This window comes from Catharus ustulatus, chromosome 34, assembly GCF_009819885.2.
Source record: "Catharus ustulatus isolate bCatUst1 chromosome 34, bCatUst1.pri.v2, whole genome shotgun sequence".
Taxonomy (NCBI): domain Eukaryota; kingdom Metazoa; phylum Chordata; class Aves; order Passeriformes; family Turdidae; genus Catharus; species Catharus ustulatus.
The window spans coordinates 1,250,822-1,278,321 of NC_046254.1; the positions used below are offsets into that span (position 1 = coordinate 1,250,822).

At 41.2% G+C, this 27,500-nt stretch overlaps 1 protein-coding gene across 1 annotated transcript in view; it reads left to right on the forward strand.

Moving 5' to 3' along the window:
• Positions 1 to 8,250: 8,250 nt before the first annotated feature.
• The window catches only part of LOC117009644 (alpha-soluble NSF attachment protein-like), a 24,727-nt gene continuing 5,477 nt past the window's right edge, over positions 8,251 to 27,500 (forward strand). Inside the window, exons 1-8 of the mRNA XM_033083928.1 lie at positions 8,251 to 8,365; positions 9,875 to 9,954; positions 11,336 to 11,452; positions 15,108 to 15,154; positions 16,373 to 16,450; positions 19,179 to 19,234; positions 21,931 to 22,015; positions 23,909 to 24,013. Of these exons, the coding sequence (XP_032939819.1) occupies positions 8,265 to 8,365; positions 9,875 to 9,954; positions 11,336 to 11,452; positions 15,108 to 15,154; positions 16,373 to 16,450; positions 19,179 to 19,234; positions 21,931 to 22,015; positions 23,909 to 24,013 (669 nt within the window). The 5' untranslated portion in view covers positions 8,251 to 8,264. The remainder of the gene's footprint in view (positions 8,366 to 9,874; positions 9,955 to 11,335; positions 11,453 to 15,107; positions 15,155 to 16,372; positions 16,451 to 19,178; positions 19,235 to 21,930; positions 22,016 to 23,908; positions 24,014 to 27,500) is intronic.

A 27,500-nucleotide genomic window follows, 5' to 3' on the forward strand; every position in this document is an offset into this window, starting at 1 on the left:
GGGAGCCGACGGGGGGGGGGGGGGGGCGCCACCATTGCCGCGGCTCAGGGAGGACACGGGAGCCCCGCGCAGCCATTGCCGCAGCCCGGGGAGGGGGGCGGGAAGTGCGTGCCGCCATTGCCGCAGCTTGGGGAGCCGATGGGGTGCTTTGTCCGCGCCCGCCGCCGCCGGCGCGGCAGGAGCGGGGAAACTCCGTCCCTGCCCGCCGCCAGCACCACGGGCGCGGGGAAACTCCGTCCCCGCCCGCCGCCGCTGCCGTAGGAGCGGGGGAAGCTCCGTCCCTGCCTGCCACCGCGGGGCAGCGCCGACCCGGGGTGACCGAGCCCAGTGGCAGCACCGGGCTGGGCCACCCGGCCCCGTCAGCGGCCCCTAGCGGGCCGAGCCTGCACAGCCTTAGCTCAGCCAGTAAACCCCGCCCTGCCGCGGTTCTGTTGCTAATTGCACGCGGGTCCTCGCCGCGAACGACAGAGTGGTTTATATTCGGGTGTGGTTTATCTATGGACAAAAAGCGAAATGTTTGCCAACACCCAGAGATGTGGTTTATAGTCAGCGCGGCTTGTATTCGGGAATTTACTGTACTCAGGGCTTGACCTCTGACCTCTCACTCGGGGGATACTCCAGGGATACTCAGAGGATACTCAGGGGATACTCCAGGGATACTCAGGGCCTGACTTCTGACCTCTCACTCAGGGGATACTCCAGGGATACTCCAGGGATACTCAGGGGATACTCCAGGGATACTCAGAACATACTCAGGGCTTGACCTCTGACCTCTCACTCAGGGGATACTCCAGGGATACTCAAAGGATACTCCAGGGATACTTGTGGATACTCCAGAGATACTCAGAACATACTCAGGGCTTGACCTCTGACCTCTCACTCAAGGGATACTCCAGGGATACTCAATGGATACTCCAGAGATACTATGGGGATACTCAGAGCTTGACCTGTGACCTCTCAGGGGATACTCAGAGAATACTCCAGGGATACTCTGGGGATACTCAGGGCTTGACCTCTGACCTCTTACTCAGGGGATACTCCAAGACTCAAACCTTGAACTCCAGGGATGCTCAAAGGTACTCCAGGGATACTCCAGGGATACTCAGGGTTGGAATTCCAGCCCCAAGCTCCTACTCAGAGGTTACACACAGCACAGTGTACTCCAGGGATACTCCAGGGATACTCAGAGGACACTCAGGGTTGGAATTCCCACCCCAAGCTCCTACTCAGAGGTTACACACAGCACAGATCCCCACAGTCCAGGGATACTCCAGGGATACTCAGAGGATACTCAGGGTTGGAATTCCAGCCCCAAGCTCCTACTCAGAGGTTACACACAGTCCAGGGGTACTCTGGGGATACTCCAGGGATACTCAGAGGATACTCCAGGGATACTCCAGGGATACTCAGAGGATACTCAGGGTTGGAATTCCCGCCCCAAGCTCCAACTCAGAGGTTACACACAGTGCAGGGGTACTCTGGGGATACTCCAGGGATACTCAGAGGATACTCAGGGTTGGAATTCCAGCCCCAAGCTCCTACTCAGAGGTTACACACAGCACAGATCCTCATAGTCCAGGGGTACTCCAGGGGTACTCCAGGGATACTCCAGGGATACTCAGGGTTGGAATTCCCACCCCAAGCTCCTACTCAGAGGTTACACACAGCACAGATCCTCATAGTCCAGGGATACTCCAGGGATACTCTGAGGATACTCCAGGGATACTCAGAGGATACTCAGAGGATACTCAGAGGATACTCAGGGTTGGAATTCCCACCCCAAGCTCCTACTCAGAGGTTACACACAGTCCAGGGATACTCCAGGGATACTCAGAGGATACTCAGGGCTGGAATTCCAGCCCCAGACTCCTACTCAGAGGTTACACACAGCACAGATCCCCACAGTCCAGGGATACTCCAGGGATACTCCAGGGATACTCAGGGTTGGAATTCCAGCCCCAAGCTCCTACTCAGAGGTTACACACAATCCAGGGATACTCCAGGGATACTCCAGGGATACTCAGAGGATACTCAGGGTTGGAATTCCCGCCCCAAGCTCCTACTCAGAGATTACACACAGCACAGATCCCCACAGTCCAGGGATACTCCAGGGACACTCCAGGGATACTCAGAGGATACTCAGAGGATACTCAGGGTTGGATCTCCAGCCCCAAGCTCCTACTCAGAGGTTACACACAGTCCAGGGATACTCCAGGGATACTCCAGGGATACTCAGAGGATACTCAGGGTTGGATCTCCAGCCCCAAGCTCCTACTCAGAGGTTACACACAGCACAGATCCCCGTACTCCAGGGATACTCAGAGGATACTCAGGGTTGGAATTCCAGCCCCAAGCTCCTACTCAGAGGTTACACACAGCACAGATCCCCATAGTCCAGGGATACTCCGGGGATACTCAGAGGATACTCAGGGTTGGAATTCCCGCCCCAAGCTCCTACTCAGAGGTTACACACAGTCCAGGGATACTCTGGGGATACTCCAGGGATACTCAGAGGATACTCAGGGTTGGAATTCCAGCCCCAAGCTCCTACTCAGAGGTTACACACAGTCCAGGGGTACTCTGGGGATACTCCAGGGATACTCCAGGGATACTCAGAGGATACTCAGGGTTGGAATCCCAGCCCCAAGCTCCTACTCAGAGGTTACACACAATCCAGGGATACTCAGAGGATACTCAGAGGATACTCAAAGCCCAGTTCCTCCCTCCCCAGTTGTTACTCCGAGGATACTCCAGGTCTCCCATCCCCCACCCTCAGAATGCCCTCCAAAAAAATCCCAAAAAATAAATTTAAAAAATCCTTTAAAATTCCCTAAAAAATTCCCAAAAATTCCCTAAAAAATCCAAAAAAATTCCTAAAAAATTCCTAAAAAATTCCCTAAAAAATCCCCAAAAATGCCCAAAAAAATACTAAAAAATTCCCCAAAATTCCCAAAAAATCCTAAAAAATCCCCAAAAAATCCCCAAAAAAATCCTAAAAAATTCCCAAAAAATCCTAAAAAAATTCCTAAAAAATTCTTAAAAAATTCCCAAAAAAATCCAAAAAAATTCCTAAAAAATTCTCTAAAAATTAAAAAAAATTGGCTAAAAAATTCTCTAAAAAATCCAAAAAAACCCCAAAAAATCCCTAAAAAATCCCAAAAAATTCCTAAAAAATCCCCAAAAATTCATTAAAAATTCCCAAAAAATCCCTAAAAAATTCCTAAAAAATTCCCTAAAAAATCCCCAAAAAATCCTAAAAAATTCCACAAAAAATTCCTAAAAAATTCCTAAAAAATTCCCTAAAAATCCCAAAAAAATTCCCTAAAAATCCCAAAAAAATTCTCAAAAATTCCCCAAAAAATTCCTAAAAAATTCCTAAAAAATCCCAAAAAATTCCTAAAAAATCCCAAAAAATTCCCTAAAAAATTCCCTAAAAATCCCAAAAAAATTCCCTAAAAATTCCAAAAAAAATTCCAAATAAATCCCTAAAAAATCCAAAAAAAATCCCCAAAAAATCCCAAAAAAATCCTAAAAAAATTCCTAAAAATTCCCTAAAAATTCCCAAAAAATTCTCAAAAATTCCCCAAAAAATTCCTAAAAAATTCCTAAAAAATCCCAAAAAATTCCCCAATAAAATCCCAAAAAATCCCAAAAAATCCCCAAAAAATCCCTAAAAAATCCCTAAAAATTCAAAAAAATGCCCAAAAATTCCCAAAAATTCCTAAAAATTCCCAAAAATTCCCAGAAGGGCCGGGAGGGCCCCGGGGCTGCGGGAATGAACACGGGAGAGCTCGGGACACACGACCGCTGTTTATTCGCACACGGAACCGCTCCGGGGCAACTCTGGGGTGAATTTTTGGGGGTTTGGGGGAAATTTTTTGGGGGTTTGGGGGAAATTTTGGGGGGTTTGGGGGAAATTTTTGGGGGTTTGGGGATGGAGGAGGGGGAGGAAGAGGAGGGAGGAGGAGGAGGAAGAGGAGGGAGAGGAAAAGGAGAGGAGGAAGAAGAGGAAGAAAAGGAGAGGAGGAAGAGGAGGGAGAGGAAGAAGAAGAGGAAGAGGAGGGAGAAAAGGAAGAGGAGGAAGAGGAGAAAATGAAGAGGAGGAAGAGGAAGAAAAGGAGAGGAGGAAGAAGAGGAAGAAGAGGGAGAAGAGGAGGAAGAGGAAGAAGAGGAGAGGAGGAAGAGGAGGGAGAGGAAGAAAAGGAGAGGAGGAAGAGGAGGAAGAAAAGAAAAATGATGTAAAAAAGGAGGGAGAGGAGGAAGAAGAGAGAGAGGAGAGGAGGAAGAGCAAGAGAAGAAAAAGGATGAAGAAGAGGGAGAAGAGGAGGAAGAGCAGGAGGAAGAGATAAAGGAAAGGAGGAAGAAGAGGAGGAAGAGGAGGAAGAGCAGGAGGAAGAGGTAGAGGAGGAAGAAGAGGGAGAGAGGAAGATAAGAAGAGGAAGAAGAGGAAGAAGAGGAAGAAGAGGAAGGAGAGGAAGAAGAGGAAGGAGAGGAAAGAGAGGATGAAGAGGAGGAAGAGGAGGAAGAGGAGGAAGAGGAGGAAGAGGAGGAAGAGGAGAGGAGGAAGCAGAGGGAGAGGAGAGAGAGGAGGAAGAGGAGGGAGAGAAGGAAAAAGAGGTAGAGGAGGAGGAAGAGGAGGGAGAGACAGAAAAGAAGGAAGATGAAGAAGAGGAAGAGGACAAAGAGGAGGAAGAGGTAGAGGAGGAGGAAGAGAGAGAGAAGAAAAAGGAGACGAGGAAGAGGAAGAGGAGGAAGAAGAAGAGGAGGAAGAGGAGAAAAAGGAAAGGAGGAAGAGGAGGGAGAAGAGGGTGAGAGGAAGATAAGAAGAGGAAGAAGAGGAAGAAGAGAAGAAGAGGGAGAGGAAGGAGAGGATGAAGACGAGGACGAGGATGAAGAGGAGGAAGAGGAGAAAGAGGAGAGGAGGAAGAGAAGAAAGAGGATGAAGAAGAGGCAGAAGAGGAGGAAGAGGTAGAAAAAGAGGAAGAGGAGGAAGAAGAGGAGGAAGAAGAAGAAGAGGAGGAAGAGAAAGAGAAGAAGAGGCGAAAGGAAACGAGGATGAAGAGCAGAAGTAAAGGAAGAGGAAGATGAAGAGGAGGCAGAGGAGGAAGAGGAGGAAGAGGAGGAAGAGCAGAAGACGAAGAGGAGGAAAAGGAGGAGGAAGAAGTAGAGAGGAGGAAGAAGAGCAAGAGAAGAGGAGGAAGATGAGAAGAGGATGAAGTAGAGAAGGAAGAAACAGAGGAGGAAGAGGAGGGAGAGGAGAAGAGGAGGAAGAGAAGGAACATGAACAAGAGGAAGAGAAGAGAATGAAGAAGAGGAAGAGGTAGAGGAGGAGGAGGAAGAAGAGGAAGAAAAGAGGAGGAAGAAGAGAAAGATGAGAAGAGGAAGAGCAGGAGGAGGAAGATGAGGAAGAGGATGAAGTAGAGAAGGAAGAAACAGAGGAGGAAGACGAGAAGAGGAGGAGGAAGAAGAAGAGGAAGAGGAGGAGAAAAAAGAGAAAGACAAGAGCAGGAAGAGGAAGAAGAGGAGGAAGAAGAGGAGGAAGAAGAGAAGGAAGAGGCAGAAGAGGAAGAGGAGGAAGAGGAGGAAGAGGAGGAGGAAGAGGAAGAGGAGAAGAGGAGGAAGAAGAGGGAGAGGAGAGGAAGAGGAGCAAGAAGAGGGAGAAGAGAAAAATGAGAGGAGGAAGAAGAGGAGGAGGAAGAGGAGAAGAGGAGGAAGAGGAGGGGGAGGAGAAAAAGGAGAGGAGGAAGAGGAGGAAGAAGAAAAAGATAAAAAGAGGAAGAGCAAGAAGAAAACGAAAAGCAAGACGAGAAGACGAGGAAGAAGAGGACGAAGTAAAGAAGGAACAAGCAGAGAACGAGGAAGAGGAAGAAGAAGAGGAAGGGGGGGACAGGCCAGGGCCAGCTCCAAAACTGAACCCCTGAGGATGAGGAGGAAGAGGAAGATGAAGATGAAGAAAACGAGGATGAAGAGGAGAAGGAAACGAAGAGGAAGAGGAGGAGGAGGAAGAAGAGGAGGAAGAAGAAGAGGAGGAGGAATAAGAGGAAGAGGAGGAGGATGAAGGCACAGAAGCAGCCCGGGGGGAGCTCCGGGCCTGAGCCCTGAGGAAGAGGAGGAGGAAGAGGAGGAGGAGGAGGATGAGGAAGAGGAGGATGAAGCAGAGGAAGAAGAACCGCAGCAGCAGCGCGAAGAAGAGGACGAGGAAGAGCAGGAAGAGGAAAACGAGGAAAAGCCGCGACAGCAGCGGGAAGAGGAGGAAGAGGAGGAGGACGAGGAGGAGGAGGCGGCCGAGGCCGAAGGCCCCACCCCGCGCCCCCCCCCCCCACGCCCCCCTCAATTTTGGGCCCGTTCGGGGCCGCTCGGAGCCGGGGGGGGGGGGGAGGGGCCGCGGCGGGGCCTGGGGGGGGTTCCCGGCGGCGGGGAGGGCGCGGCGGGACCGGGGAGCGATTCCCGGCGGCGTGGGGGGCAGCGCGGCCGCGCTGTCGCCGCCGCTGTCGCGACAGGGCCGCGATTTGGGGCCGATTCGCCGCTTTTTTTGTGGCGGACTCACCGTGAGGCCTGAGCGGCGCCCGGCGCGGGGTCTCCCAGGCGCCCCCGCACGGGCGCCGCCGCCAGGACCCCGCCGGGCCCCGCCGCTTAGGGGTTCGCCGCGCTGCCTGATCGCGGACGCGTCTCCGCCGCCTCCATCCCGGCGCGCGGCGGGGCCCCGCGGGACCGCGGAGGGCACGGGGGGGTACCGGAGGGTTTAACGGGACCCCCCCCCCGGCCCCGCGGGCCCCCCCAGGAAAGTAGGGAGAGGAATTCAATTAGCATAAACCGCGCCCCCGGACAGGCATTAGAATAGACACGCCCCCGCGCTGGCGCCTCAGCAGACAAGCCCCCCCTCCTGAGGGACCGCTCATTAGCATAAACCACGCCCACAGCGTCGCGCGGCCACACAAACCACGCCCATTGCTATAAAAATTAGCATAACCACGCCCGTATATCTATATATTAGCATAAACCACGCCCAGCGCGCTGGAAATTAGCATAAAACACATCCGGGCGTCTTTAATTAGCATAAACCGCCCCCCGCACGGTGTAAATTTGAATAAAACACACCCGGCATCTGCAATTAGCTGTATATTTGCATAAACCACCCCCAGCACGCCACTTATTAGCATAAACCACGCCTCGAGCCCTTGCCACAACCCAGAAACCTCTCATTTGCATAAACCACGCCCCATCCCCAAACCGGAGGCAATCCCCACCCCTAATTTACATAGACCGCGCCCCCACACTCATTAAAATTAACATAAACCACGCCCCCACATTTTTAAATCAGCACAAACCACGCCCCAAACCTTTTCAATCAGCACAAACCACGCCCCAACCTTGACCAATCACCAGTCACGTCACTCTCCCAATTTGCATAATCCACGCCCACACACTCCTTTTTAATCAGCATAAACCACGCCCCCAACCTTGACCAATCACTATTCACGTAGCACTCCCTCATTTACATAAACCACGCCCCACATTTCTTTTCAATCAGCACAAACCACGCCCCCAACTTTGACCAATCACCAGCCACGCAGCGCTTCTTCATTTACATAAACCACGCCTCCACATTCCTTTTCAATCAGCACAAACCACGCCCACAACCTTGACCAATCACCAGTCACGTCACTCTCCCAATTTGCATAATCCACGCCCACACACTCCTTTTTAATCAGCATAAACCACGCCCACAACCTTGACCAATCACCAGCCACGTCGCACTCCCAATTTGCATAATCCACGCCCACACACTCCTTTTCAATCAGCCTAAACCACGCCCCAATGCTGACCTATCATCAGCCACGCAGCGCTCCCTGATTTGCATAAACCACGCCCCCACATTCCTTTTCAATCAGCACAAACCACGCCCCAACCTTGACCAATCACCAGCCGCGTAACACTCCCTCAATTACATAAACCACGCCCCCACTACATTTCAATCAGTCTAAACCACGCCCCCAATTCTGACCTATCACCAACCACGTCGCGCTCTTCATTTGCATAAACCACGCCTCCACATTACTTTTCAATCATCACAAACCACGCCCCAACCTTGACCAATCACAGCCGCGTCTCGCTGCCTCATTTACATAACCCCGCCCCCACACGCTGTTTCAGTCCTCCCGCCCGCCAGGGGGCGCCGCGCCGGAAGTGGGGGGCGCTCCCGTCACGTGACGCGGCGCGGGGGTCACGTGGCGCGGGTCACGTGGGACGGCGGCGGGGCCGTCATGGCGGCGGCGGCGGGGAAGGAGGAGGAGGCGCGGCGGCTCCTGGCGGAGGCGGAAAAGAAGGTCCGGGGGGCTCAGTCCTTCCTCGGGGGCCTCTTCGGGTGCGTGCGGGGCCCGGGGGGAGCGAGGGGAGGGCGGGGAGGGGCGGCCTGAGGGGGGGAAAGGGGCGGGTGTGAGGGGGAGAAGGGGAAAGGGAGAAAAATGGGGGAGTTGTGAGGGGGAAAAGCGGAAATAGCAAAAAATTGGGGGGTCCTGAGGGGGAATTAGGAATTATTTTGAGGGATGAACCCGGAATTCTCTCGATTTCCCCATTTTCCCACTTGATTTCCGTCTTTTTCTGCCTCAATTCCCATTTTTCTCATCGCTAATTCTCATTTTCCACCCCCAATTCTCATTTTTCTATCCCTGTTTATCCCTCTCCCACCTCCCACCCCGCTCCCTCCCCAAACCCACAAATTCCGAAATCCTGAATCCCCAAATCCCGAATTTCCAAATACTCCCGAAATCCCCAAATTCCCAATTCCCTGAATCCCGAAATCCTCAAATCCCGAATTCCCAAATAATCCCCAAATCATGAATCCCCAAATACCTGAATTCCCAAATTCCAAAATTCCTGAATCCCCAAATTCCCAAATCCCAGAATCCCTGAATCCCCAAATTCCAAATCCCTGAATCCTGAAATCCCAAATAACCCCTGAATCCGCAAATTCTCAAATCCCTGAATTCCCAAATTCCCCAATAACCCCAAAATCCCAAAACCCCAAATCCCAAATTCCCAAATAATCCCCAAATCCCCAAATCCAGAATCCCCAAATCCCCAAATCTGAAATCCCCAATCCCCAAATCCTCAAATCCCAAAATCCTGAATTCCCAAATAATCCCTGAATTCCCAAATCCTGAATCCCCAAATCCCCAAAATCCCAAAATCCTGAATTCCCAAATCCTCAAAATCCCAAATCCCAAATTCCTGAATTCCCACATAGCCCCCCAAATTCCCAAATCCAGAATCCCTGAATCCCCAAATCCCAAAATCCCCAAAATCCCCAAAATCCCGAATTCCCAAACCCTAAATTCCCAAATAATTCTCAAATCCCTGAATCCCAAATCCCAAAATTCTGAAATCCCCATTCCCAAATCCCCAAAATCCCAAATTCCTGAATTCCCAAATAATCCCCAAATTCCCAAATCCAGAATCCCTGAATCCCCAAATCCCAAAATCCCCAAATCCCAAATCTTCAAATCTCCAATTCCCAAATCCCTGAATCCCCAAATTCCAAATCCCCAAATTCAAAATCCCTGAATTCCCAAATTCCCCAATAACCCCAAAATCCTGAATTCCCAAACCCTAAATTCCCAAATAATCCCCAAATCCCCAAAATCCCAAATTCCTGAATTCCCAAATCCTGAATCCCCAAATTCCCAAATCCTGAATCCCCAAAATCCCAAAATCCTGAATCCCCAAATTCTCAAATCCCTGAATTCCCAAATAATCCCCAAAATCCCAAAATCCTGAATTCCCAAATCCTCAAATCCCAAATCCCCAGATCCCAAATCCCAAAATAAATCCCAAATATTCCCAAATAATTCTGAATTATTTCCCATTTTTCCAGGGGTTCCTCGAGGCTGGAGGAGAGCTGTGAGCTCTTCACCCGCGCCGCCAACGCCTTCAAAATGGCCAAAAACTGGAGCCGTGAGTCTGGGGGGAAAATTGGGAATTTGGGGGAATTCTGGGGGTCAGGGAATGGTGTTTCCAGAAATTCCAATTTTTTCCCCATTTTTTATTGTTTTTTTATTGTTTTTTCTTGTTTTTTTCTCGTTTTTTTCTCTTTTTTTTTCTCCTTTTTTTGTCGTTTTTTTTCTTATTTTTTTCTCGTTTTTTTCTCGTTTTTTTCTCGTTTTTTTCTCGTTTTTCTCTCGTTTTTCTCTCGTTTTTTTCTCGTTTTTTCTTTTTTTTTTTCTTGCTTTTTTCTTGTTTTTTTTCTTGTTTTTTTCTTGTTTTTTTCTTGTTTTTTTCTCGTTTTTTCTTGGTTTTTTCGCATTTTTTTCGCATTTTTTTCACCTTTTTTTCTGCTTTTTTCCCCATTTTTCCCATTGTTTTCCCATTGTTTTCTTGGTTTTTTCCTGTTTTTTTCTCATTTTTTCCCCATTTTTTCCCCATTTTTTCCCCTTTTTTTCTCCATTTTTTCCCCATTTTTTCCTCATTTTTTCCCATTTTTTCCCATTTTTCCCCCATTTTTTTCTCTTTTTTTTTTCCATTTATTTCTTGTTTTTCCCCATTTTTTTCCCATTATTTTTTTCCATAAATTGCCTTTTTTCCCCGTTTCTCTTCCCATTGTTTTCCGATTTTTGCCCATTTTTTTACGTTTTTTTCTCGTATTTTTCCCATTTTTTCCCCATTTTTCCCCATTTTTTCCCATTTTTTTCTCCATTTCTTTCTAATTTTTTTCCCATTTTTTTCCCATTTATTTCCTGTTTTTACCTATTCTTTCGCATTAATTTTTTCCATAAATTCCCATTTATTTCTTGTTTTTTTCCTATGTTGTTCCTTTTTTTTTCTGGTTTTTTTCTCAGTTTTTTCTCATTTTTTCCCATTTTTTTCCCAATGATTTTTTCCATAAATTCCCATTTTTTTCTTGTTTTTTTCCCATTTTTTTCCCATTTTTTCTCCTTCTTTTCCCATTTTTTTCCTGCTTTTTCCCATTTTTTTCTTGTTTTTTTCTTGTTTTTTTCCCGTTTATTTCCCATTTTTTTCCCATTTTTTTCCCATATTTTTCCCATTTTTTTCCCATTTCTTTCCTATTTTTTCTCATTTTTTCCCCGTTTTTCCCATTTTTTCCCTATTTTTTCCCCATTTTTTCTCCATTTTTTCTCCATTTTTTTCTCCATTTTTTCTCCATTTTTTCTCATTTTATTCCCATTTTATTTCCATTTTTTTCTCGTTTTTTTCTCATTTTTTCTCATTTTTTTCTCGTTTTTTTTCCTGTTTTTTTCCCTTTTCTTTCCTGATAATTTCCCCATTTTTTCCCACTATTTTTTTCCATAAATTTTAATTTTTTCCCATTTATTTCCAGAGGCAGGAGCAGCCTTTTCCCGCGCTGCCCAGCTCCAGCTGCAGCTGCAGAGCAAACACGAGGCCGCGTCGCTGCTGGTGGACGCAGGGAACGCCTTCAAGAAGGCAGATCCTCAGGGTGAGGGGATTTTGGGGGAGTTTGGGAATTTTGGGGGTTTGGGGAATTGTTGGGAATTTTTGGGAATTTTTTGGGATTTTTTTGGGAATTTTTTGGGGGGTTTTTGGAGATTTTTTGGGAATTTTTTGGGAATTTTGGGGATTTTTTTGGGATTTTTTTTAATTTTTTGGGGGATTTTTTTCAATTTTTTGGGGATTTTTTAAAATTTTTTTGGGGATTTTTTGGGGGGGTTTTGGGATTTTTTTTGGATTTTTGGGGATTTTTTTGGGATTTTTTTGGGAATTTTTGGGATTTTTTTGTGGTTTTTTGGGATTTTTTGGGGATTTTTTGGGGATTTTTTTTGGATTTTTTTTAATTTTTGGGGGGTTTTTGGAGATTTTTTGGGACTTTTTTGGTATTTTTTTTTAATTTTTTGGGGATTTTTTTTAATTTTTTGGGGGATTTTTTGGGGTTTTTTTGGGATTTTTTTGGGAGTTTTTGTGGGGTTTTGGGGTTTTTTTGAGGGTTTTTGGAATTTTTTGGGGATTTTTTTTGAATTTTTTTGGGATTTTTTTGGGATTTTTTGGGGATTTTTGGGGATTTTTTGGGGATTTTTTTGGAGATTTTTTGGTAATTTTCTTTGGGATTTTTTTGGGGAATTTTTCGGGATTTTTTTGGGATTTTTTTGGGATTTTTTCAAGGATTTTTTTGGGATTTTTTTGGGAGTTTTTGGGGGATTTTTTGGGGGGGTTTTGGGAATTTTTTTGAATTTTTTGGGATTTTTTGGGGGTTTTTGGGGGATTTTTTGGGGATTTTTTTGGATTTTTTTGGGATTTTTTTTTAATTTTTTGGGGATTTTTTTGGATTTTTTGGGATTTTTTGGAGGATTTTTGGGGATTTTTTTTGGGAATTTTTTGGGATTTTTTTTGGATTTTTTGGGATATTTTTGGGATTTTTTTGTGGTTTTTTTGGGATTTTTTTGGGATTTTTTTTAATTTTTGGGGGGTTTTTTGGAGATTTTTTGGGAATTTTTTGGGATTTTTTTGGGGATTTTTTGGCGATTTTTTGGGGATTTTTGGGGATTTTTTTTAATTTTTTGGGGGGATTTTTTGGAGATTTTTTGGGATTTTTTTGGGAATATTTTTGGAATTTTTTTGGAAATTTTGGGGGATTTTTTGGGGGGTTTTTGGAGATTTTTTGGGATTTTTTTGGGAATTTTTTTGAGTTTTTTGGAAATTTTTTGGAGATTTTTTAAGGTTTTTTTTATTTTTTGGGGAATTTTTGGGAATTTTTTTGGAATTTTTTTGAATTTTTTGGGGATTTTTAGGGGATTTTTTGGGAATTTTTGGGGATTTTTAGGGAGTTTTGGGGGATTTTTTTTCAATTTTTTGGGAATATTGGGGGATTTTTTTGGTATTTTTTTTTATTTTTTGGGGAAGTTTTGGGGATTTTTTGTGGAATTTTTTGAGAAATTTTTGGGGATTTTTTAGGATTTTTTGGAATTTTTTGGGGGTTTTTTTGGAAATTTTTTGGGAATTTTGTGGGGTTTTTGGATTTTTGGGGGAGATTTTTGAGGATTTTTTGGGAACTTTTGGGGAATTTTTTGGGGAATTTTTTTTTATTTTTGGGGGTGTTTTGGGGGGATTTTTTAGGAATTTTTTTGGATTTTTTGGGGGTTTTTTGGGGATTTTTGGGGATTTTTTGGGGGATTTTTTTTGGATTTTTGGGGATTTTTTGGTTAATTTTTTGGAATTTTTTTGGGATTTTTTGGGGGATTTTTTTGGGATTTTTGGGGATTTTTTTGAAATTTTTGGGGGATTTTTTGGGGATTTTTTGGAATTTTTTTGGGAATTTTTTTGGGATATTTTGGGGAATTATTGGGGATTTTTTGGAGAATTTTTTCGGATTTTTTTTTATTTTATGGGAATATTTTTAGGGAGTTTAATGAGAGAAATCCTCCAAAACCTCGCTGGATTTTTCTCTCCTGAGCAGATGGAGCCGAGCTGGGGGCGGAATTCACGGAGAGTTTGGGCAAAATTCCCAAAATTTTGGGCAAAATTCCTGAAAATTTGGGCAAAATTCCTGAAAATTTTGGGCAAAATTCCTGAAAATTTGGGCAAAATTCCCAAAGTTTTGGGCAAAATTCCTGAAAATTTTGGGCAAAATTCCTGAAGTTTTTTTTCCTGAGTTTTTGGGGCAGAATTCCTGAGATTTTAAGAAAAATTATTGAGGTTTTTTTTTTGTAGAATTTCCAAATTTTGGGTAAAATTTCTGAGATTTTTGGGGTTTGTTCCCAGAGATTTTGGGGTTTAATCCCAAAGATTTTTGGGGTTTTTATCCTGAGGATTTTGGGTTTTTATCCCAAAAATTTTGGGATTTTGATTCCAAAAATTTTGGGTTTTATCCTGAAAATTTGGGTATTTATCTCAAGGATTTTGGGTTCTTATGTTGAGGATTTTGGGTTTTGATCCCAAATATTTTTAGGATTTTATCCTGATATTTTTGGGGTTTTATCCCAAAGATTTTGGGTTTTATTCTGAGAATTTTGGGGTTTTATCCTGGTATTTTTGGGGTTTTGTCCCAAGGATTTTGGATTTTGATCCCAAAGATTTTGGGTTTTATTTTGAGGATTTTGGGGTTTTATCCCAAAAATTTTGGGTTTTATTCTGGGGATTTTTAGGTTTTATCCCAAAAATTTTGGGGTTTTTATCCCAAAGATTTTCGGTTTTATTTTGGGGATTTTTAGGTTTTATCCCAAAAATTTTGGGGTTTTATCCTGATGATTTTGGGTTTTTATCCTGAGAATTTTTGGGTTTGATCCTGAGAATTTTGGGTTTTTATCCTGAAGATTTTGGGTTTTATTCTGGGGTTTTTTGGGTTTTTATCCCAAAGATTTTTAGGATTTTATCCTGAGGATTTTTGGGTTTTTATCCTGAGAATTTGGGGTTTGATCCCAAAAATTTTGGGGTTTTTATCCTGAGGATTTTTGGGATTTACTCTGAGAATTTTGAGGTTTTGATCCTAAAAATTTTGGGTTTTATCCTGAGAATTTTGGGGTTTTTATCCTGATATTTTTGGGGTTTTATCCTGAGATTTTTGGGATTTTATCCTGAGGAATTTTTTATTTGATTCTGAGGAATTTTAGGTTTTATTCTGGGGATTTTTGGGTTTTATCCCAAATATTTTTGGGTTTTTATCCTGAGGATTTTTGGGTTTTTATTCCAAGGATTTTGGGTTTTTATTCTGAGAATTTTCGGGATTTATTCTGAGGATTTTGAGGTTTTGATCCTAAAAATATTGGGTTTTTATCCTGATATTTTTGGGGTTTTATCCTGATATTTTTTGGGTTTAATTCTGAGATTTTTGGGATTTTATCCTGAGGATTTTGGGTTTTTATCCTGAGGATTTTTGGGATTTATTCTGAGGATTTTGGGTTTTTATCCCAAAAATTTTGGGGTTTTTATTCCAAGGATTTTGGGTTTTTATCCCAAAGATTTTTGGGTTTTGATCTCAGAGAATTTGGGTTTTGATCCCAAATATTTTGGGTTTTTATCCTGATATTTTTGGGGTTTTGATCCTGAGAATTTTTGGGTTTTATCCTGATGATTTTGGGCTCCAATCCCGGGGATTTGGGTTCCCCTTTCCCCTTTAATTTTGATTTTTTTCTCTTTTGCAGAGGCTGTGAACTGCCTGCTCAGAGCCATCGAGATCTACACGGACATGGTGAGGAGGGCTGGGAACAGGGAAAAAATCCAGAGAATTCCCAGAAAATTCCAGAAAAATCTCATTAAAATCCCAGGAAAATTCCAGGAAAATTCCATAAAAATTCTAGGAAAATTCCAGAAAAGATTCCAGGAAAATCCTCTGAGAATTCCCAGGAAAATTCCAGAAAAGCCCCAGGAAAATACTGGGGAATTCCCAGGAAAATTCCAGAAAATTCTCAGGAAAATCTCAGAGAATTCCCAGGAAAATTCCAGAAAAATCCCAGGAAAATTCCAAGAAAATCCCAGAGAATTCCCAGTAAAATTCCAGAAAAGTTCCAGAGAATTCCCAGAAAATTCTCAGGAAAATTCCAGAAAAGTCCCAGGGAAATTTCAGAAAAATCCCAGAAAAGTCCCAGAAAATTCCCAGGGAAATCCCAGAAAATCCCAGAAAATTCCCAGAGAATTCCCAGAAAAATTCCAGAGAATTCCCAGGAAAATTCCAGAAAAATCCCAGAGAATTCCCAGGAAAATTCCAGAAAAATCACAGGAAAAATTCTAGAAAAATCCCAGGAAAATTCCAGAAAAGTTCCAGGAAAATCCCAGGAAAATTCCAGAAAAATTCCAGGAAAATCCCAGGAAAATTCCAGAAAAGTCCCAGGAAAATTCGAGAAAAATCACAGGAAAATTCTGAGAAAATTGCAGAAAAGTTCCAGAAAATTCCGAGGGAAATCCCAGGAAAATCCCAGAAAATCTCAGAGAATTCCCTGGAAAATTTGAGAAAAACCCCAGAGAATTCCCAGAGAATTCCCAAGAAAATTCCAGAAAAATCCCAGGAAAATTCCAAGAAAATCCCAGGAAAGTCCCAGAGAATTCCCAGAAAAATCCCAGGAAAATCCCAGAAAAATCTCAGAGAATTCCCAGGAAAATTCCAGAGAATTCCCAGGAAAATCCCAGGAAAGTTCCAGGAAAATTCCAGAAAATTCCCAGGAAAATTCCAGGAAAATCCCAGAAAAATTCCAGGAAAATCCCAGAGAAATCTCAGAGAATTCCCATAAAAATCCCAGAGAATTCCCCTGGAATTTTTCCCATTTTCCCAGGAATTTTTCCCATTGTCCTCTGAAATTTTCCCCATTTTTCTCTGGAATTTTTCCCTGAATTTCCCTGGATTCTTTCCCATTTTTCTCTGGAATTTTTCCCATTTTCCCCTGGAATTTCCCCATGTTCCTCTCTCCCCCAGGGCCGTTTCACCATCGCTGCCAAGCACCACGTGGCCATCGCCGAGATCTACGAGAGCGACCTCGGGGACATCCACAAGGTCAGAAAAAAATGGAAAAAAATGGGAAAAAAACGGGAAAAAAACAGGAAAAAAAACAGGAAAAAAACAGGAAAAATAATGGGAAAAAACCAGGAAAAAACCAGGAAAAAAACAGGAAAAATAACGGGAAAAAAACAGGAAAAAAACAGGAAAAAAACACGAAAAAAACAGGAAAAAAACTGGAAAAAAACTGGAAAAAAACTGGAAAAATAATGGGAAAAAAACAGGAAAAAAACAGGAAAAACAATGGGAAAAAAACAGGAAAAATAATGGGAAAAAACAGGAAAAAAACAGGAAAAACAATGGGAAAAAAACAGGAAAAATAATGGGAAAAAACCTGGAAAAAAACAGGAAAAAAACAGGAAAAATAATGGGAAAAAACCAGGAAAAAAACAGGGAAAAAACAGGAAAAAAACGGGAAAAAAACAGGAAAAATAATGGGAAAAAACAGGAAAAAAACAGGAAAAATAATGGGAAAAAAACAGGAAAGAAACAGGAAAAATAATGGGAAAACATTGGGGAATATTGGGGGATTTTTCCTGTTTTTTTGGGGGATTTTCTCTATTTTTTTCTGGGATTTTTGGGGATTTTTTTTGATTTTTCTGGGATTTTTTTGGGATTTTTTTTGAGATTTTTCTGGGATTTTTTGGGGTTTTTTTCTGGGATCTTTGGGGATTTTTCTGGGATTTTTTTGGGATTTTTTGGGGGATTTTTCTGGGATTTTTTGGGATTTTTTCTGGGATTTTTTGGGAGTTTTTTTATTTTTCTGGGAATTTTTCTGGGATTTTCTTGAATTTTTCTGGGTTTTTCTGGGATTTTTTGGGATTTTTCTGGAATTTTTCTGGGATTTTTCGGGGCTTTTTTGGGAGATTTTTTTGTGATTTTTTCAATAATTAAATTTATTTTTTCAGAGATTTTTTGGGGAATTTTTTTAGATTTTTGGGGATTTTTCTGGGATTTTGGGTTTTTTTTTCTGGGATTTTTGGGTTTTTTTCTGGGATTTTGGGGGATTTTTTTTGGATTTTTCTGGGATTTTTTTGGGATTTTTGGGGTTTTTTTTGAGATTTTTTTGGGCATTTTTCTGGGATTTTTTTTATTTTTCTGGGGGTTTTTTTTATTTTTCTGGAATTTTCCTGGGATTTTTTTTTATTTTTTTCTGGGATTTTTGGGGAGTTTTGGGGAATTTTTCTGGGATTTTTCTGGAATTTTTCTGGGATTTTTGGGGAATTTTTGGGGGATTTTTTTGGGATTTTTGGGGGGATTTTTCTGGGAATTTTTTGGGATTTTTTTGGGGAATTTTCCTGAGATTTTTCTGGGATTTTGTTTTTATTTCTCAAGGATTTTTTTTGGATTTTTCTGGGATTTTCTCTGGTTTTTTTCTGGGATTTTTGGGGGATTTTTCTGGTTTTTATTTTTAATAATTAAATTTATTTTTCATGGCTTTATTTTTGTATTTCTCTGGAATTTTTTTCCTTCCTCTGGGACTCCTGCCCAGCCCAGCAGGTCCAGATGGAGCGGGGGAGGAACTGGGGACACAAATTTGGAAAATAAAAAATAAAATTTGGGAAATAAATTTGGGACAGGAGAGGTGAGAGAGGAGAGCAGGACCCTCCCCCTCCAACACCATTTTTTCCTTTTTTTTCTCCCTTTTAATTCCATTTTTAATTCAATTTTTAATCCATTTTTAATCTCTTTTTTCTGTCTTTTAAATCACTTTTTATCTGCTTTTCTCTCCTTTTTTTTCCAAGTTTTTTTTCTAGATTTTTTCAGGTTTTGTCCAGAATTTTTCTGTGTTTTTTTCCAGTTTTTTCTTAGTTTTTTCCACATTTTTTTTCCAGCTTTTATTCCTCATTTTCCCAGTTTTTTCCTGGATTTTTCCCAGGTTTTTTAATGTATTTTTCCCTTTTTTTTCTTTATTTTTCCAGATTTTTTTCTATATTTTTCCCATTTTTTTTTCTGCATTTTCTCCATTTTTTCCCCATTTTTTTCCCAGATTTTTGGGGTTATTCCACTGAGATTTTGTGGGATCTAATCCCAAATTTTACTGTTTTTTTTTCCTTTTTCCCCATTTCCTCTCTCTCCTTTCCTGTTTTTATTTCCATTTTTTCGATTTTTATTATTTTTTTTCATCTTTCCTCCTTGCCTCCCAACCTTTCCTGTTTTTTTTTTCCATTTTTTCCCATTTTTCTGTTTTTTTCCCCATTTTTTCTCCTTCTCCTGTACTTTCCCTGGGGTTTTTTTTCCATTTTTTTCCATTTTTCCCATTTTTTCCTTTTTTTCCCCTTTTCCCTCCCCAACTTTTCCTGTTTTTTTTCCCATTTTTTCCATTTTTCCTATTTTTTTTCTCATTTTTCCCCCTTCCCCTCCCAACTTTTCCTGTTTTTTTTTCCATTTTTTCCATTTTTCCTATTTTTTTCCTCATTTTTCCCCTTTCCCTCCCAACTTTTCCTGGTTTTTTTTTCCATTTTTTCCCATTTTCCTGTTTTTTTTCCCCATTTTTTCTCCTTCTCCTGTACTTTCTCTGGGTTTTTTTTCCATTTTTTCCCATTTTTCTGTTTTTTTCCCCATTTTTTTCTCCTTCTCCTGTACTTTCCCTGGGTTTTTTTATTTTTCATTTTTCCATTTTTTCCTTTTTTTCCCCTTTTCCCTCCCAACTTTTCCTGGTTTTTTTCCCATTTTTTCCATTTTTTCCCATTTTTTCCCATTTTTTCCCCATTTTCCCTCCCAGGCCATCGCCCACTACGAGCAGGCGGCCGATTACTACAAGGGGGAGGAATCCACCAGGTAACAGATCCCAAAATAGATTCCAAATCCCAAACCAGATCCCAAACCCCAATCCCAAAACAGATCCCAAAATAGATCCCAAATCCCAAAACAGAGTCCAAATCCTGAGAGATCCTGATGGATCAAACTGATCCCAAATCCCAAGACAAATCCCAAATCCCAAAACAGATCCCAAAACAGATCCCAAATCCCAACACAGATCCCAAATCCAAATCCCAAACCCAGATCCCAAATTCCAAAACAGATCCCAACACAGATCCCAAATCCCAAAACAGATCCCAAACCCAAATCCCAACAGATGCCAAAACAGATCCCAATTCCCAAAACAGATCCCAAATCCTGACAGATCCCAAATCCCAAACCCGAATCCCAAACCAGATCCCAATTCCCAAAACAGATCCCAAACACAGATCCCAAACACAGATCTCAAACCAGATCCCAAACCCAAATCCCAAAACAGATCCCAAACCCAGATCCCAAATCCCAAACACAGACTCCAAATCCTGACAGATCCTAAACCCAAATCCCAAAACAGATCCTAAACCCAAATCCCAAAAGAGATCCCAAACCCAAATCCCAAAAGAGATCCCAAACCCAGATCCCAAATCCTGACAGATCTCAAACCCAAATCCCAAACCCAAATCCCAAACCAGATCCCAAATTCCAAAACAGATCCCAAACACAGATCCCAAACACAGATCTCAAACCAGATCCCAAACCCAAATCCCAAAACAGATCCCAAACCCAGATCCCAAATCCCAAAACAGATTCCAAATCCTGAGAGATCCTGATGGATACAACAGATCCCAAATCCCAGATCAGATCCCAAACACAGATCCTAAACCCCAATCCCAACAGATCCCAAACACAGATCCCAAATCCTGACAGATCCCAAATCCCAAACCCAAATCCCTAAACAGATCCCAAACCAGATCCCAAATCCCAACACAGATCCCAAAACAGATCCCAAACCCAAATCCCAAAACATATTCCAAATCCTAAGAGATCCTGATGGATCCAACAGATCACAAATCCCAGATCAGATCCCAAACACAGATCCTAAACCCCAATCCCAACAGATCCCAAACCCAGATCCCAAATCCTGACAGATCCCAAATCCCAAACCCAAATCCTAAATCCCAAAACAGATCCTAAACCCAAATTCCATCAATCCCAAACACAGATCCCAAATCCTGACAGATCCCAAATCCCAAATCCTGACTGATCCCAAACCCAAATCCCAACAGATCCTGATGATTCCTGATGGATCCCAAGGGATTCCAAACCCAAATCCCAAAACAGATCCCAAACCCAAATCCTGACAGATCCCAAACCCAAATCCCAAACACAGATCCCAAATCCCAAACCAGATCCCAAATCCCAAAACAGATCCCAGAACAGATCCCAAACCCAAATCCCAAAACTGATCCAAACACAGATCTCAAACCAGATCCCAAACCCAAATCCCAACAGATCCCAAACCCAAATCCCAAAACAGATCCCAAACCCAGATCCCAAAACAGATCCCAAACCCAGATCCCAAAACAGATCCCAAACCCAAATCCCAAAACAGATCCCAAACCCAGATCCCAAAACAGATCCCAAACCCAAATCCCAAAACAGATCCCAAACCCAGATCCCAAATCCTGACAGATCCTGATGGTTCCTGATGGATCCCAAGGGATTCCAAACCCAAATCCCAAAACAGATCCCAAACCCAAATCCCAAAAGAGATCCTAAACCCAAATCCCAAATCCTGACAGATCCCAAACCCAAATCCTAAATCCCAAAACAGATCCCAAACCCAAATCCTGACAGATCCAACAGATCCCAACAGATCCCAGGGATTCTGAAATCCCAAGAAATCCTGATGGTTCCTGATGGATCCAACAGATCCCAAGAGATCCCAACCCAAATCCCAAAACAGATCCCAAACCCAAATCCCAAACACAGATCCCAAATCCTGACAGATTCCAGGATTTTGGGTGTTTTTGTTTGGGATTTGAGTTTGGTTTTTTTTTTAATTCAGGATTTCTGGGTTTTGGGGTTTTTTTTATTTGGGATTTCCATTCTTTGGGTTTTTTTTTGGTTTAGGATTTCCATTCTTTGGGGTTTTTTTTGGTTTAGGATTTTCATTCTCTGGGTGGTTTTTTTTGTTTGTGATTTCCAGGATTTTGGGTTTTTTTTGTTTGGGATTTGGGGGTTTTGGGGCAGGATTTTTTGGATTTTGGGTTTTTTGTTTGGGATTTCCATTCTTTGAGGTTTTTTTGTTCAGGATTTCTGGTATTTGGGGTTTTTTGTTTGGTGATTTTTTGGATTTTGGGTTTTTTTGTTTGGTGATTTTTTGGATTTTGGGTTTTTTTGTTGGGGATTTTTAAGATTTGGGGTTTTTTTGTTTGGGATTTTTGGGATTTTTTGTTTGGTATTTCCATCCTTTGGGGATTTTTTTGGTCAGGATTTCTGTTATTTGGGGTTTTTTTGGGGTGAGATTTTTTTTATTTTGGGTTTTTTATGTTTGTGATTTCCAGGATTTTGGGGGTTTTTTGTTTGGGATTTGGGGGTTTTGGAGTGGGATTTTTGTGAATTTGGGTTTTTTTGTTTGGGATTTCCATTCTTTGGGTTTTTTTTTTTTGATTTTGGTTTTTTTTGGGGTTTTTTTTGGTGTTTCTGGTTATTTTTGTGCCATCCCCTCCCAGCTCAGCCAACAAGTGCCTGCTGAAGGTGGCGGCGTTCGCGGCGCAGCTCGAGCAGTTCCCGCGCGCCATCGACATCTACGAGCAGGTCTGGCCTTCCTCCCTCCCTTCCTCTTCCTCCTCTTCTTCCTCCTCCTTTTCCTCCTCCTCCTCCTCTTCTTCTTCCTCTTCTTCTCATTTCCTTCCTCTTCCTCCTCTTCTTTCTTCTCCTTTTCCTCCCCTCCTTCTCTTCCTCCTCTTCTTCCTTCTCTTCTTCTTCCTCCTCCTTTTCTTTCTTCTTTTCTTCCTCTTCTTCTTCTTCCTCCTCTTTTCATTTCCTTTCTCCTCCTCCTTCTCTTCCTCCTCCTTTTCCTCCCCTCCTCTTCCTCCTGTTCCTTTTCTTCTTCTTTCTCCTCCTCTTCCTTTTCCTCTTCTTCCTGTTCCTCTTTTTCCTCTTTCTCCTCCTCCTCCTTTTCCTCTTCTTTCTTCCTCCCCTCCTTTTCTTCCTCTTCTTCCTCTTTCTTCTCCTCCTCTTCCTCCTGCTTTTCCTCCTTTTCCTCCCCCTCCTCTTCCTCCTGTTCCTCTTCTTCCTCTTTCTCCTCCTTCTCCTCCTCTTCCTCCTCTTCCCATTTCCTTCCTCTTCCTCCTCTTCTCCCTCTCCTCCTTCTCTTCTTTTTCCTCATCCTCCTCTTTCTCCTTTTCCTTTTCTTTTCCTCATTTTCCTGTTTTTCTTTCTCCTCGTTTCCTTCCTCTTCCTCCTCCTCTTCCTTCTTCTCTTTCTCCTTCTCCTCCTCTTCCTCCTCCTTTTCCTCTTCCTTTCCCCATTTTCTGCTTTTCTTCCTCCTCTTCCTTTTCTTTCTCCTTCTCTTCCTCCTGTTCTTCTCCCTCCTCTTCCTCTTCCTCCTCTTCTTCCTCTTCCTCTTTTCCTTCTTCCTCTTCTTCTTATTTCCTTCCTCTTTCTCGTCCTCTTTTCCTTCCCCTCCTTCTCTTCTTCCTCTTCCTCCTCTTCCTCCTTCTCCTTTTCCTTTTCCTCTTCTTCCTCTTCTTCTTCCTCTTCTTTTTCTCTTCCTCCTCCTCTTCCTTTTTCACTTCCTTTCCTCATTTTCCTGCTTTTCTTCCTCCTTTTCCTTTCCTCATTTCCTTCCTCCTCCTCCTCTTCTTCTTCTTCTCTTTTTCCTCCTCCTCCTCTTCCTCCTCTTCTTCCTCCTCCTCCTTTCCTCATTTTCCTGCTCCTCCTCTTCCTTGTCCTCTCCCCAAATCCTGAAATCCCCAATCCCTGAAATTCCCTCAATCCCCAAATCCTGGAATCCCCAATCCCTGAAATCCCAAATTTCTTAAATTCTCAAATCCAGGAATTCCCAAATCCTGAAATCCCCAAATCCTGAAATCCCAAATCCTGAAATTCCCAATCCCTGAAATCCCAAATTTCTGAAACCCCAAATCCCTGGAATCCCCAATCCCTCAAATCCCAAATTTCTTAAATCCCAAATCCCTGAAATCCCAAATTTCTGAAATTCCGCCAATCCCTGGGACCCCCCTGATCCCCTGGAACGTTCTGGAATCCCCAATTCCTGAAATCCCCAAATCCTGGAATTCCCAAATCCCTGGGACCCCAAATCCCAAATTTCTGAAATCCCCAAATCCCTGAAATCCCCAAATCCTGAAATCCCAAATCCCTTAAACCCCAAATTTCTGAAATCCACAAATCCTGAAACCCCAAATTTCTGAAATTCCCAATCCCTGGAACATTCTGGAATCCCCTGGAATGTTCTGGAATCCCCAAATCCTGAAATTCCCAATCCCTGGAACATTCTGGAATGTTCTGGAACATTCTGGAATCCCCTGGAATGTTCTGGAATCCCCTGGAACGTTCTGGAATCCCCTGGAATGTTCTGGAATCCCCTGGAATGTTCTGGAATTTTCTGGAACGTTCTGGAATCCCCTGGAACGTTCTGGAATCCCCTGGAATGTTCTGGAATGTTCTGGAATTCTCTCTTTCCAGGTGGGGGCCGTGGCCATGGACAGCCCCCTGCTCAAGTACAGCGCCAAGGAGCATTTCTTCAGGGCTGCACTCTGCCACTTCTGCGTGGACATGCTCAACTGCAAGGTGGGGAATCAATTAAAAATTAATTGGGAATTTAATTGGGATTTTTGGGGATTTTTTTGGATTTTTTTTGGATTTTTCGGGAATTTTTTTTGAATTTTTTTGGGATTTTTTTGGATTTTTTTGGGATTTTTTTGGGATTTTTTTTTAATTTTTTTTGTATTTTTTGTTAAATTTTGGGGGAATTTAATTGAGAATTTTGGGGATGTTTTTGGGATTTTTTGGAATTTTTTGGGGGGAATTTAATTGGGAATTTTTGGGGATTTTTTTTTATTTTTTGGGGGATTTTTGGGATTTTTTTGGGAGTTTGGGACTGGAGCATTTCTTCAGGGCTGCACTCTGCCACTTCTGCGTGGACATGCTCAACTGCAAAGTAGGAAATTAATTAAAAATTAATTGGGATTTTAATTGGGATTTTTTGGGATTTTTTTTGGATTTTTTTTTAATTTTTTGGGGAATTTTTGGGAATTTTTTTGAATTTTTTTGAATATTTTTTTGGAATTATTTTTTAATTTTTTGGGGATTTTTTTTTAATTTTTGGGGAATTTAATTGAGAATTTTTGGGAATTTTTTGGGAATTTTTTTGGATTTTTGGGGGAATTTAATTGAGAATTTTTTTGGGGATTTTTTTGGATTTTTTGGGGGATTTTTTGGGATTTTTTTGGGAGTTTGGGATTGGAGCATTTCTTCAGGGCTGCACTCTGCCACTTCTGCGTGGACATGCTCAACTGCAAAGTAGGAAATTATTTAAAAATTAATTAGGAATTTAATTGGGATTTTTTGGGATTTTTTGGGATTTTTTTTTTAATTTTGGGGGGATTTTTTTGGATTTTTTTTTTATTTTTGGGGGATTTTTTGCAGATTTTTTTGGATTTTTTTTAATTTTTTGGGGGATTTTTTTTTATTTTTTTTGCAATTTAATTGGAAATTTTTGGGGGATTTTTTGGGAATTTAATTGAGAATTTTTTTGGGGAATTTTTTTGATTTTTTGGGGGATTTTTGGGATTTTTTTGGGAGTTTGGGATTGGGGCATTTCTTCAGGGCTGCACTCTGCCACTTCTGCGTGGACATGCTCAACTGTAAAGTAGGAAATTAATTAAAAATTAATTGGGAATTTAATTGGGATTTTTTGGGATTTTTTTGGGAATTTTTTGGGATTTTTTTGGATTTTTTTTTTATTTTTTTGGGATTTTTTTGAATTTTTTTTAATTTTTTGGGGATTTTTTCTTTAATTTTTGGGGAATTTAATTGAGAATTTTTTGGAATTTTTTGGGATTTTTTGGAATTTTTTGCAGAATTTTTGGGGGAATTTAATTGAGAATTTTTTTGGGGATTTTTTTGGATTTTTTGGGGATTTTTTGGGATTTTTTTGGGAGTTTGGGACTGGAGCATTTCTTCAGGGCTGCACTCTGTCACTTCTGCGTGGACATGCTCAACTGCAAAGTAGGAAATTAATTAAAAATTAATTGGGAATTTAATTGGGATTTTTGGGGATTTTTTTGGATTTTTTTTGGAAATTTTTTTTGATTTTTTGGGAATTTTTTGGGATTTTTTGGGATTTTTTTTTAATTTTTTTGGGATTTTTTCTTTAATTTTTGGGGAATTTAATTGAGAATTTTGGGGAATTTTTTGGGGGATTTTTTTGGATTTTTGGGGAATTTAATTGAGAATTTTTTGGGGATTTTTTTGGATTTTTTTGTGGATTTTTGGGATTTTTTTGGGGAGTTTGGGATTGGAGCATTTCTTCAGGGCTGCACTCTGTCACTTCTGCGTGGACATGCTCAACTGCAAGGTGGGAAATTAATTAAAAATTAATTGGGAATTTAATTGGGATTTTTGGGGATTTTTTGGGATTTTTTTGGGATTTTTTTGGAATTTTTGGGGGATTTTTTGGGATTTTTTTGGATTTTTTTTGAATTTTTTTGAATATTTTTTTGGAATTTATTTTTTAATTTTTTTGAGATTTTTTTTTAATTTTTGGGGAATTGAATTGAGAATTTTTGGGAATTTTTTGGAATTTTTTGGAATTTTTTGGGGGGAATTTAATTGAGAATTTTTTGGGGGAATTTTTTTGGATTTTTTGGAGGATTTTTTGGGGTTTTTTTGGGAGTTTGGGATTGGAGCATTTCTTCAGGGCTGCACTCTGCCACTTCTGCGTGGACATGCTCAACTGCAAGGTGGGGAATCAATTAAAAATTAATTGGGAATTTAATTGGGATTTTTTGGGATTTTTTTGGGATTTTTTGGGGGATTTTTGGGGATTTTTTTGGATTTTTTGGGGATTTTTTTGGGGATTTTTTTGGGATTTTTCGGAATTTTTTTTTAATTTTTTTCGGATTTTTTTTAATTTTTGGGGAATTTAATTGAGAATTTTTGGGAATTTTTTGGGATTTTTTGAATTTTTTTTGGGGGAATTTAATTGAGAATTTTTGGGGATTTTTTTGGATTTTTTGGGGATTTTTTGGGATTTTTTTGGGAGTTTGGGATTGGAGCATTTCTTCAGGGCTGCACTCTGCCACTTCTGCGTGGACATGCTCAACTGCAAGGTGGGGAATTAATTAAAAATTAATTGGGAATTTAATTGGGATTTTTGGGGATTTTTTTGGAATTTTTTGGGATTTTTGGCGGATTTTTTTGGATTTTTTTTGGATTTTTTTTTTTTGGGGGGGATTTTTTTTATTTTTTTTGGAATTTAATTGGAAATTTTTTGGGGGATTTTTGGGGGAATTTAATTGAGAATTTTTTTGGGGATTTTTTTTATTTTTTGGGGGATTTTTGGGGATTTTTGTGGGAGTTTGGGATTGGAGCATTTCTTCAGGGCTGCACTCTGCCACTTCTGCGTGGACATGCTCAACTGCAAAGTAGGAAATTAATTAAAAATTAATTAGGATTTTAATTGGGATTTTTTGGGATTTTTTTTTTATTTTTCGGGAATTTTTTTGGAATTTTTTTGGGATTTTTGGGGGATTTTTTTGAATTTTTTTTGGAATTTTTTTATTTTTTGGGGGATTTTTTAAAATTTTTTTTGGAATTTAATTGGAAATTTTTGGGGGATTTTTGGGGAATTTAATTGAGAATTTTTGGGGAATTTTTTTGGATTTTTTTTTTATTTTTTGGGGGATTTTTGGGGATTTTTTTGGGAGTTTGGGATTGGAGCATTTCTTCAGGGCTGCACTCTGCCACTTCTGCGTGGACATGCTCAACTGCAAGGTGGGGAATTAATTAAAAATTAATTGGGAATTTAATTGGGATTTTTTGGGATTTTTTTGGAATTTTTGGGGGGGATTTTTTGGGATTTATTTTGATTTTTTGGAATTTTTTTGGGATTTTTTTGGAATTTTTTGGGATTTTTTTTTTCATTTTTTTGGGATTTTTTTATTTTTTTGGGGATTTTTTTAAAATTTTTTTTGGAATTTAATTGGAAATTTTTGGGGGATTTTTTGGGAATTTAATTGAGAATTTTTGGGGAATTTTTTTGGAGGATTTTTTT